The sequence below is a fragment of the Phaseolus vulgaris genome, chromosome 9 (genome assembly GCF_000499845.2).
Source record: "Phaseolus vulgaris cultivar G19833 chromosome 9, P. vulgaris v2.0, whole genome shotgun sequence".
In the NCBI taxonomy this organism is placed as follows: domain Eukaryota; kingdom Viridiplantae; phylum Streptophyta; class Magnoliopsida; order Fabales; family Fabaceae; genus Phaseolus; species Phaseolus vulgaris.
In genome coordinates this window covers 5,988,210-6,001,228 of record NC_023751.2, presented here as the reverse complement: position 1 = coordinate 6,001,228, position 13,019 = coordinate 5,988,210, and the positions used below count along the sequence as shown (strand labels likewise).

At 25.4% G+C, this 13,019-nt stretch overlaps 1 protein-coding gene across 1 annotated transcript; it reads right to left on the bottom strand.

Moving 5' to 3' along the window:
- Nucleotides 1–1,051: 1,051 nt before the first annotated feature.
- On the bottom strand, nucleotides 1,052–2,501 carry LOC137821996 (BURP domain protein USPL1-like). The gene is made up of 2 exons (XM_068626835.1): nucleotides 2,150–2,501; nucleotides 1,052–2,031 (listed from the first exon to the last, which is right to left on the bottom strand). Exons 1-2 carry the CDS (start codon nucleotides 2,207–2,209, stop codon nucleotides 1,153–1,155), a joined length of 939 nt encoding a protein of 312 aa, XP_068482936.1. The 5' UTR covers nucleotides 2,210–2,501; the 3' UTR covers nucleotides 1,052–1,152.
- Between the last annotated feature and the right edge of the window lie 10,518 nt (nucleotides 2,502–13,019).

Below are 13,019 nucleotides of genomic sequence, written 5' to 3'. Positions count from 1 at the left end.
AACAATTTTTTGCTGGCCCGTCAAATCCCTTTGCAACCTCTACCATGTCCCCCCATCTGCCTACAATCCAATATCATTTATGCAGTATTATCGACCAACAATGCCTTCACAAGTGTCCGCAAATCAGAGTGATGACAATGAAATCGAAGGCACTGACGATGACATTCCACCTCCGCCCCCCTTCTACCCTTCCATCCGAACAACAACCACAAGGACGACCACAAAGACAACAAAGAAGACCACCATGTGGCACAACTTCTCATAGATGACAACTTTTCCTATATTTCTATTTTCTAATCATGTATAATATCATTTTATAAATATTGTTTAAACGCTACCATTTTTATTTATAATTGTATCAACTATAAACGTTATTTCACGAACATAATTTCAATTTTTTAAAAACCACAAAAATATTTTTAATTTTAATAATATTTAAAAGGTACTAAATATTTTACATTTATTACACAACCTATTTTAAATCCAACTTAATTTTATGTAACTTTATTTTTTGTGAAAACAAAATTTAGTTTAATTTTTTAATATTAATTATCTATAAAAATACAATTTGTCTCAATATTCTTATTCTTATTCACTTGTAATTTTTAAATTATTACTATATACATCTTTTAACTTTAAAAAATATTAATTATTTCAAAAAATCAACTAAACTTGCCAACAGAATTGAAAATTTCAATTGAGATAAAATATACCTAAGTTGCCAATCCAATATAAAATTTTATTTAAACTATTATTGTCAATCCGGTTGGAAACTCTAATTAAATGAAAAAAAGTAGGGAAATTAATGAATTTAATTGATATTGACTACATTATGAGCAACTTTCACTAAGAATTGCCCAACTAAATTTTTCTGCTTTTGCCGTAAATCTAAAAAAAAGTGCACCATTTTGGTAAAAAAACCAATCCATTAACTATGATCTCAGACTTTTACGATTTGAGTTAGCACCAGTTGGAACCTCTCCTATGTTGAGTTGTGATTCTACGTAAGTGAAGCAACTAAAAACTTTGCGAAAAAAAGTGAGGATCAGAATTATGATGAACTTAGGAGGCAGAAACCCTTGCTTATTCATATAAGAAATTGTACATTATTAAGGTCTTGCATTGGTTCATAAGTAAGTAAGAATAGTAGTATCACATGGTTGAAGAACCGTGAGCTTGCAGTTTGGGGAGAAAAATGAGATGATCCGCTGGGAAGAAGTGGCACACAGGAGAGGTTCCTGGAGTAATCCCAAGAACCTGAAATGAAACATGAGTAGGTGCCCATTGGGAGGTATCTAGGTGACAAACAACCATAGCTTCCACTCTATCTCCATTTTCACCACCTAGTGAGACCCTGTATACCCTATTCCCATTATCTTGGCTATGACAATAAAAAACAGCATAAGGGTAAGGCATGGTGTGACAAGCCACCATCTTGGGAGCAGGGATTTCCATGAGGGTTTCTAGGATAGTGTAGTTTTGGAAAGTGACACTTGACTTGGTTTGGTGCAAGGTGGACAAAACTTGGAGTTCTGATGTCACCCCTAGAATTCTTTGTGTAAAGTCTAGCATGGATTCTAAAGAGGTGGCACAGAACTTTACCTCTCCTTTGATGGGTTTGCTCTCACATTCTCTAAGGGTGTTCTCTATAGCTGTGGCCTGGGGGGAGTGTGGTGAGAAAGAGAAGAGTTTGAGAAGGTATGGCAGTTGTTTGGACGAGAAAGGGAGTGAATCAGCTTCTTCTTTGGGCCACAACTTGGGGGATTTTGATGGATCTCTCTTTGGAAAGTGAATGGCCATTCTCTTCCCTACCCTTAAATCTTTCAAAGTGAAGAACACCATTAGTGAAGGGTCCATATGCCTATGCTCATGAGTGTCTAGTTTTGGAATAACACTGTGACCTGGTTTATTTGGGTGATTCATGGCATGATCTTGAATATTGTTAGAGGTGTTGTGACCCTCTTCAAGTGCAATTTCCAAGACTTTGTTTTCTGTTCCAGCCAATTCTCTGGCTCCGCATCCATAGGAGCACTGCAACAAAAAGATTAGAAAAGATCATTGCTTACAAACTGTTTCTTACTGCTTCTTAACTAAAGAAAATTAACCAACAACGAAAACAGGTTCAAGCAAAATTAAACATTTGGTATACCAGGGTTACTAGTAGATAAATAAAGAGGAACCAAAACATAAAACTCATGCCCTTGTACATTTCTGCTTCTGTATACTATTGAATCCTTTCCCAGTTACGAGTTTAGTTTATCTTGAACTGAGCAGGGCAATAAGTAAAAATGTTCAAATATAAAATCCACTTGGTTGTAGTCAAGGTTCTAATATCTAACAAATTATTTTCAAAACTGATTGAATACGATGTTCCTCCATCAAATTGTCATAAATACTTTTCCTTTTCTGTTCTTTCTATGATAAACATTGTACTTGATGTAAACGTGGGTTTCGGTGGATCAATCTTGGATGCAATAAAAATTACTTGTCTAGTCAACAACAGATTCAAACAATGTAGTAGTTGCATATAATGCGCCACTTTTAGTATAATCGAATTAAGAATTGCACCATAGATTAAGCTATTTTGTATTGAAATGTCTCAATGCCAAGTTATTGCGGATTTCGTTAACAAAGAAAAATCATGGGAGATTTTCATGTCGACAAGTAAAGGTAGATTATGACACCTTGGATTCAAATAATTAACATTATAATTAGATATGGAAACATTTTGGCATATGATGTATTATGTATGAGTAGGTTGATTTTTGTTGGCCCTATTTCTTTCTTGTCCTTTTCTCTTTACAACATATCTTCCAAAAAAAAATCAATCATTCTTCTCCCTCCAACCCATTCTCAAAACCCTAATTTTCTTTTTCTTTATCTTTTATCCCAAATATCCTTCAATATATTGTAATTATGTTTTTGTTATACCAAGGATCAACCGATTTTTGTTGAATTTTTTATTTTCAGTGAAAATTTTCGACATTCTTTTTATTTATTTATATAAGTTAAACTCGAAAACCGTAGTTTAAATAAAAAAATTTATCAGCAAAATACCCTAATTCAAAGGATAAGTTTAAGGGCATAAAAATTCATCGTTTAATTTAAAATAAAAATAAATTAATCTAATATATGTTAACATAGAAATATATTAAATAGTTTTAAACATAAAATACATAATTATTAAACTCTAAAAATCATATAATTTGAAAGTTTGATTTTAGAATGACATTTTTATAAATTAAATTTATTTTTTAATGAGTGTATATAAATTATATCACTACAAGAAAATCATTAAATAGAAACTAATTTTTGAGACAAAAAATAATTAATTGGTATAATGACTAAATTAGAGACCATTTTAGAAACTAAAAAAATTATTGGTTTTTAAGGATAAATATTTTCTAAATTGGTATTTAATTATCTACCAAGGTTTTTGCTACCTAGGTTTTTTTAGTCTCTAAAATGGTCTCTAATCTAGTCATTATAACAACTAATTATTTTTTGTCTCTCTAAAATTAATTTCTATTTAATGATTCTCTTGTAGTGTATATTTATCATTAGTTTCAAATACATAGTAGCTTTAACTCATACAATTTAACATAAATATATTTTTATTTTATTATTTTAAAGGCAATTTTTTTAAAAGGATTTGGTGATGATGATAAGAATTATGAGACATCGAACTTATTAAATGTATGATAATACATTATTAAATAACTAGTTTTTTTAGTGCATAGCGTAAGATGTTAACACTAAATTCCATCAACATTAAAACAAAAGCATATGATTTTCAAAAAAATATTTTTAATTTTTAAAAATACTTTTTTTAAACTAGTTTTTTTTAATAATGTATACATGTAATTAAAAGTAATTAATGGAGAACACTTATAGTGAAACACAAATATACTTGAAAAGTTAAAAATATTTTTGAGTAATTTATATTAATTAAATATTGAAAAGTACTTTTAATGTTTTTGTCTAGTTAAAATTAAATTTTCATTTCCATAGTTTATGTAATAAATATTGTATTAAATTTTTCCATAATTTCAAAATGTGAAAGTTCAATAGCAGTTGCAAAAAATCTAAATAACTAATTAATTCGTAAAAAATCCTCTTGAAAAATCTAAATTTATTAGTACTGAAATTTTCGACATTTTTTTTATTTATTTATATAATTTAAACTCGAAAACCCTAGTTTAAAGAAAAAAAATTTATCAGCAAAAGACCCTAATTCAAAGGATAATAGTTTAACGGTATAAAAATTCATCGTTTAATTTAAAATAAAAATGAAAATAAATTAATGTAATATATGATAACATAGAAATGTATTAAATAGTTTTAAACATAAATTACATAATTATTAAACTCTAAAAATTATATAATTTGAAAGTTTGATTTTAGAATGACATCTTTATAAATTAAATTTATTTCTGAATGAGTGTATAGAAATTATATCACTAAAAAAAATCATTAAATACAAATTCATTTTAAAATCAAAAAATAATTAGTTATTATAGTGACTAAATTAGAGACCATTTTAGAAACTAAACAAATTATTGGTTTCTAAATTAGTTTTTATTATTGATAAATAGTTTTTAAATAATTAATAGTTAACACATTGGTAGTTAATTAGATATCAATTTAAAAACTATTTATAAATAATAAAAACTAATTTAAAAACCAATAATGTTTTTAGTCTCTAAAATGTCTTTGATTTATTCACTATAACAACTAATTATTTTTGTGTTTCTAAAATTAGTTTCTATTTATATTTATCATTCGTTTCAAAAATACATAGTAGCTTTAACTCAATACAATTTAAGATAAATATATTTTTATTTTATTATTTTAAAGCCAATTTTTTTAAAAGGATTTAGTGATATAACAACTAATTATTTTTGTGTCTCTAAAATTAATTTGTATTTAATGATTTTTTTATAATGTATATTTATCATTCGTTTCAAAAATACATAGTAGTTTTAACTCAATACAATTTAAGATAAATATATTTTTATTTTATTATTTTAAAGGCAATTTTTTTAAAAGGATTTGGTGATGATGATAAGAATTACGAGACCTCGAACTTATTAAATGTATGATAATACATCATTAAATAACTAGTTTTTTTAGTGCATAGCGTAAGATGTTGACTCTAAATTCCATCAACATTAAAACAAAAGCAAATGATTTTCAAAAAATATTTTTATAAATAATTTTTTTAATCTAGTTTTTTTTAATAATGTATCTAGATGTAATTAAAAGTAATTAATGAAGAATCACTTATAGTGAAATACAAAAGAAAATCATGAAATATAAACTAATTTTAGAAAAAAAAAATAATTAGTTGTTATAATAACTAGATTAGAGACCAATTTAGAGATTAAAAAAATTTTGGTTTCTAAATTAGTATTTAATTAACCACGTTTTTTGCTACTTTGACTAATTAGATACCAATTTAGAAACCATTTAACAATAATAGAAACTAATTTAGAAACCAATTTTTTTGTAGTCTCTAAAATATCTCTAATTTAGTTACTATAACAACTAATTATTTTTTTATCTAAATTTTTTTTCTATTTCATGATACTTGAAAAGTTAAAAATATTTTTGAGTAATTTATATTAATTAAATATTGAAAAGTACTTTTAATGTTTTTTTCTAGTTAAAAATAATTTTTCATTTCCATTTATGTAATAAATATTGTATTAAATTTTTCCATAATTTCAAAATAGCAGTTGCAAAAAATCTAAATAACTAATTAATTCGTAAAGAATCCTCTTAAAAAATCTAAATTTATTAGTACTAAAATGAATTTTAAATAGGATCACTGTTGGCCCAATCAGTGTTATCCTTACTATCATTCATTCATGTGACTATGGCCCACTATCAGCATCTACCATTGTCGTGTTTAGTTATACTATATGGCCACTTGGATCCAATAACTCCCAGATCCTATCTATCTATAGAACTTCAAGGTATTGTTATTTTTATTAATTAACATATAATCAATTTTAGATTAACAAATTATCAATAAAAGACAAATTTAACCTACATATTAATTTAAAATGTAAATACCCATTTTATAGATTTAAATAATAAGTTTGAATTAAATGGAGAATTGGTATTTTATTATTTAAAAAGTTATAAAATAAACTTATCACTATAAGAAAATCATTAAATAGAAACCAAATTTAGAGAAAAAAAATCATTAGTTATTATAATGACAAAATTAAAGACCATTTTAGAGACTAAAAAAATTATTGATTTCTAAATTAGTTTCTATTTTTGATAAATAGTTTCTAAACTTATATATCTAATTAACTACCAAGGTTTTTGCTACCAAATTTAAAATGTAAATAATTGGTAGTTAAAACCTTGGTAGTTAATTAGATACCAATTTAGAAACTATTATCAAGAATAGAAACTAATTTAGAAATCAATAATTTTTTTAGTTTCTAAAATAGTCTCTAATTTAAACACTATAGCCACTAATTATTATTTTTTCTCTAAAATTGGTTTCTATTAAATGATTTTCTTGTAGTGTATTTTTATTTATTTGAAGTATTTAATTTTTTATAATATAAAATATTTGACTTCTCTATGTTTATGAAGTCCTTTCTCTTTTTTTTTTGTCAAAATATATGAATCAGAGTGTTAAAAGTATGAGACTCTCATACTTTGGTTTTTCTGTAGTTCTTTTCCTGTTATAAGAATGGATAAGTCTTTTCTGCTTGTATGTGAGATATAAGTAAAAAAGGAATGACCACGTGTTAATTTAAGTTCGTGATAACATGTTGGAGTTATGAATTAGGTATTTAATAAGTAAAATATAATTTCTCTAATTTTCCTAATTTTTTTGATAAATTTTTTTAAAAGCATAAAGTTAAGAAAATTAAAGTTAACTCAAATCACTTTATTGGACGAGGATTATAAATTTTGAGAATATATGTTGATTTTAAAAAAAACACTAAGATAGATAATGTAAATGTATTGTTTGTGATATTGGGTTGGTCTCAAACTAGAAATAAGGATTGTGATATTTGATTTGAGAATGAGAGTTATATTGTTTGACAAAAAAATTGCTAAATTTAAGTTGCAATTTATATCAGTGAAAAAATAATAAATTTAGACAAATCTTTGAAGTTGGTGGAATTATTTTAAAATGAGGTTATATATGTTGAATTATTTTGATATTGTATTGAATTTATTCTTATTGTGTTGTGATAGTTGGATTTAGTGTTGAATGTGTTGTTAATTAACAATTGAGTGTTTGAACCTAATTGAATTATAAAAAGGTATATTTTGAGAATAAAGTGTTTTGAATTGGAAAAAAAACTCACTTTGATTTAATTGGGAACAAAGCTTAGTTTTGTTTTGAAGAAAATAATATGATTAACTTTTAAACAAAAATGTTGAGTTTTGCATGTAAACTTTTTTTTGCGCAATTAGCTCAAAAATTAAATTTGTTAACAGATCAGAGATAGCGTTGATAGTAGAGTTTTTATTCATATTTATCTAACAAAAAAGAAATTCCACTTTGTCATTCAAATGATATTTTCTGGCCAAATTTAATAAAAGAATTAAATTTTATTTATTAATCCTATATTTGAAATTAATTTGTCATGTATAGTTTTCATTTATTTTAAAACTTTTTAAAGTTGTTTATGAGTGTTATAAGGATATAATTGTTTTTTAATGAAAATTTTAACTAATTAAGGAATGAAATAAGATTGTCTATTCAATGCAGGCATATTATATTCAACACTCACACGTACACATATAATAAAATGTACATTTGACCTACAAAGTGTTCAAGTGCTTTTCTTAATAAATTGTGTTTAATGAGAGAATTGTGTCTACAAATACTTCTAAAAGTTGTTTTCACAAATTTCTTCTCATAAAATCATTTCCAATTAAATAACATGCAATATAAAGAGATAAGAAAAAAAAAAAGATTTACAATGTGTTTTTACACTGGTTGATCTATTAAAAAAAATTACATCTGATATTCAATAATTCGATTAAGTTTTAGTAAACTGATTAATATTGTGAAGATACAAACGATAATTATTTGGATCCCACTCATTCTTGACTAAAATTGAGTATTAGTCATCGTGGTCACTCCTGATTAGAAGAGAGTATTATTTGAACCGCAACCACTTATGGTTAAACACAGTATTATTTGTAATGCAAACAGCCCTAGCTAAAATCAAGTATTATTTGGATCACAACCATTTATGACTAAGCTGAGTATTTTTTGAAATTCAACCCCTTCTAACTAACACAACTAAGTATTATTTGAAATGTAACTACTCATAGTTAAAATTAAGTACTAGTTGAACAAAAATCACGTTTGACTAACACCGAAAGATTTATAGAGAAAATAATATAAAAAATCACTATATTATTATTTAGAAGAGATGTATGTTACATACAGGGTAATTCACTCTTTTATATTGTTCTATGACACGAATAATTCACTCTTTTATATTGTTTTATGACATGAATAATGTTCTTTTTCTCAATTACAAATAACTTAAGATTTTATACATGTTTTTATAATAAGATTTTCGCAAACTTTCCTTATTTAAAAATATTTTTTTATTGATTTAATTATTAAATTATATGCAACTATATGTTATTTTTAAATTATATTAAAATTGATTCATTAAAATTTATGCTACTCGTTGTTATCATATAATATGGTTAATTTTTTAAAGTTAATGTCACACCATCCACGTATTATCTTTGTATTTTAATTACACGACGGTCCACTTAGATCCAATTTTTATTCACCGGATATTGTTTTCAAATGTGTGTTTGTTCTGTCCGATATTGAATTATTTTATTCTACTACAAAATTGAATGCCACCGTATATAGCAGCTCAAACCTTGCTTCTTTGTTTTAAGTTATATTTAAATTGAATAATTATAGATATACAATAGATGTATTATTATGCTATTACAGTTTTATGTAAAGGAGAAGAAATAAAAAAGATTTGGAGTAACGGAAAGTTATGATTTTTATGCCTAAAAATTGCATGTGGTCAGAGAAATTTTACAACAATTTACGCCTTACAGACCAACAGAGCTAGTCTTTTTGGCAAAATAGTTCAACTTTAAGCATTAGTTTAATTTTTTTTTGAAATATTCTTGAAATTGATTCATAAACTAATGTTAATATTTTGAATTTAACGTAACACGAATCTTGTTGTTGACTGTGTATGTTCTATCTGATTAGTCTGTTCGAGATTTTGAGTTTAGAATTATTAATATTTTTTACTCACGAGAGAACATAAATGACTTCAAAAGACCTCCTGAAAAAATTGTAAAACCCATGGTAGTCGTACGATAAAAATCATAAATTATATTTATTTGTTCAATTAATTATATTAAGAAACTTGAATTTATAGTGTGTGCATATATATAATTAATTATATATATATATCATTAACTACCAAGGTTAATTATATGAGTTTTTAAAAGTTGCATACATGATTTTCAAGTTTTTAGGTGATATTGAGTAAATTATAACTCATTACACAACAATGAGATAGATACAAAATTACAACATATGAACATATGACGATGATTAGAGATTTAGGTTTTAGGACAACGTTTTTATAATATGATGATGTTTTTTATAATAATACGATATTTTTATAAAATGACGAGTGCTTTTATAATGTGATTAATGTCCTTTATGTATGTAGTGTGGAAGAAGAGATTGTAAATTATCTGTATTTTGTGTGTATGGTCTTATGGAGAATTTGAGGATTGTGTCTCGAGTGACTGAAGATTTCTTCGGTATTACATTGTGATGCATAAATGCATTTTAAGATGTTTAAACCTATAGATTTGAAAGATGTTATTGCTAGGTGCTGGGGGATTTGGGTAGATATTATAGGTTAAATTTGGAATCATAGGAATATGATGGTTTTTAAGAATGAGTATGTTGATCTAGTTGAGGTTTTTACTGCGGTAAAAAGAAAAATTTGGTCTTGGATTACGGTAAAGGAAAGATTGACTGATTTTTCTTACTCAGATTAGTGTTTGGAACTCCTTTATTGTATGAAATATTTGAGAGATTGATGTTTGGTGATTTATATTTAACGTTTTGTGCAGGTTTGGCAGTTGTGGTGTGTTTTGTGCAGCTTCTCTTGGTTTTTGTTTCTTCCTGGCAGGGTTGGTGTGAAGATTTTGGTCTTGGGTTACGGTAAAAGAAAGATTGGTTGATTTATCCTACTCAGATTGGTGTTTAGAACCTTTATGTTATATGAGATATTTAAGAGATTGATGTTTGGTGATTATTGTTTAACGATTTGTCCAGAATTGGAAGACGTGAGGTGTTTTGTGTAGGTTTTTTGGTTTCTATATCCTCATCGCAGGATCGGTTTGATGGGTTTGGCGCTTAGAGGTGTTTGGTTTACTTTTGTTTGCTCGCAAAGACTGAGTTTAATTGTTGTACTTTTGTGTCTTGTCTTGAGAATGTGTTCCTTTGGAGGATTGATGTAATTGTATATTGATGTACTCTTGTATCTTGTTTTGGTATGTTAATGTAGTTGATGTATTGTAATGTATATAGCTAGTTGGGGATAAGAAGTTTGTGTTTGAATTATTTGTATAAGGGTTTGGACACCTCCTGAAATGTCTCATTTTATTTATTTTTTGTAGATAAAAAAAATGATGATTAGAGATTATATTTATTTCTTTTCAACTACGTTTAAGTTTTTTTAAATAAACTAATAAATATAATAAAAAATTATTTTAATAAAACAAATTGCGTTTGTATCTAAAACAAGTACGGATGTAGGTTCCGTTGAGTACTATGTATTATTAAGGGATTTAGATTAGTTAGTTAAACAATTGCGTGAGTTTTCAAGTTTTATGAATAAAAAAAATTAGATGTTGTTGTTATTTTATTTACATTTATTGTTTCCGTGAGTAATAAATTCATAAATGTGAAGAATTTAGGTAAAAAATATGAATGTTGTAACTAAAGTTTCAGCTTAAACTATAACGTTATAATATTCATGTCAATTATAACTTAACCTAAAATGTTTTAATATTTTAATTTGTTTTAAAAATTCATTTGTGAATAATAAATAGACAATAATTCATTTTAATAATTTTTTTATTATAAATATTTAAATTTAAAGTTTGGATTAAGAAAAAAAAATGGTGTGAAGATTATAGGATAAAATATATATTAATTCAACTCAAATTTAAAAAACAATTGTTAGGATTTCTATAAATGATATTAAATTTTATTATTTAGATAAATTAAATAAAAGGAAATTGAAGGAATGAGAGTGAAAGTTTTCATTCCATCTTAACCAATATTTTAAAGTATAAGTTAAAATAAAGTATCAGAGTCGTTATTAATACATGTTATTATTTGGTAAAAAAATATGTTTATTTGACAAAAAATAAAATGAAAATGATTTAATTCGATAAAAATATTATTATTACTATATAAAAAACATGAGATGTGCTGTTAATCACAATTAATTATGAAAACATTATTAAAATCAATTATTTCATATTTCAAATAATATTTTTTTATATATATATATTTATTAATTTTAATTTTTTTTAATCATGAAGGTGTCATGATCGATTTTGTTGGTTTTAAATTTTTATTTATAAGTGTCGTTTCGAAGTATCTGCAAAATAGTTGTCTCCCACTTCAATCAATATTATTGAAGTATTTAAAGTTATTAAAAGCCTACTTTTTACTTCATGGTATTAACTTATGTATATATAAAGATGAGTGAGAACACTTCTTATATATTTAGATTATTACAATTTTTTAGTTAATCTCATTTAATCTGATAATATAATTCAATTAAATTTTTTATTTTTGGTTCATAAAATGTTCTCGGTTCATACATGATTTCAATCACGGTCATATCGAGTACAACTATTAATATTATTCCGCTTCTATTTTCAATCTCTTCGTTTTACAGTAGGAAAAGAAAATTATCTATTATTTTAAATCATTACATAAAAACTTTATTTTAATAATAAAATGTTATCTTCGAGTAAGTCAACAATATTAATTAAAAATATTATTTATGTTTTTATACGACTTTTGGATCAACTAACTTCTCTTTCTCTCGATTTTTTGGTCTTTTAGTGATGTTTTGCGTTTTCGATTACTGGATCGATTGACTTGGACGGTTCTATTTGGGATTGAACTTTTTCTCAACTACTGAATTTGGGCTATCTTTTGATTGTTAGATCTAGATTAACTTTCGGTTGGGTATGTATCTGCGATGTGCTTTCATGATAAAGTATTTATTTAATTATCAAATAAAAACTCTATACTTACCTATTAAACAAATCACCTATTTATATTGTTGGACTTTAACTTGATTTAGTTTTTACTTTTCACATCTTGGTTGCAGTAACTAAATATATTTTTAATGTTTTTGAATTATTTTTTTACTCTTGATACAATATCATCTTACTTTATTATTTATTTATATTATTTTAATTTTATTTATCTTTTAATACATTAACGATTTTTCAACCTTTGGGCCTATTTAGTATAATTTAAAAATGAAATTGTTAGTAAGAGAGTTAACTTTACTTTGTTATTTGGTTTTGTCAATAATAATAACAGGAGATTTCATATGGATATGTTGTATTCGGAAAGTGAAGTGTTTGTTTTTTATTTATTTTGTATAATAGTTGAATTATTTCTTAAGTGCACCACATTTTTTTTTAATGATAAAAAAATTGAAAAAAAAAGTAAGAAATAAATTAGTTTTTAAATATACAAATGAATTTGCATGAAAAAGCAGAGAAACTAAAACTAAAAGATCAAATAAATATCTCAGCACTGAAAACGTGGGGAACTATAATATTGTGTAACCTAGTATAGTGGAGACAATTTGTTGTGGCTTGATTAATTTTATTTTGCAAACACAACATGCGAAAAGACACGTCAGCTACGGTATGTTATGTGTGTGGCTATAAATAGGGAAGGTTACTTACAAGTCCTTCATAGT

Bases quoted from the DNA above. Each gene is read 5' to 3' on its own strand.
- LOC137821996 (XM_068626835.1), bottom strand. From the start codon at position 2,209: ATGTACAAGGGCATGAGTTTTATGTTTTGGTTCCTCTTTATTTATCTA. The intron at 2,032-2,149 runs GTATACCAAATG...TTTTTGTTGCAG, and splicing joins TTTATCTACTAGTAACCCTG to TGCTCCTATGGATGCGGAGC.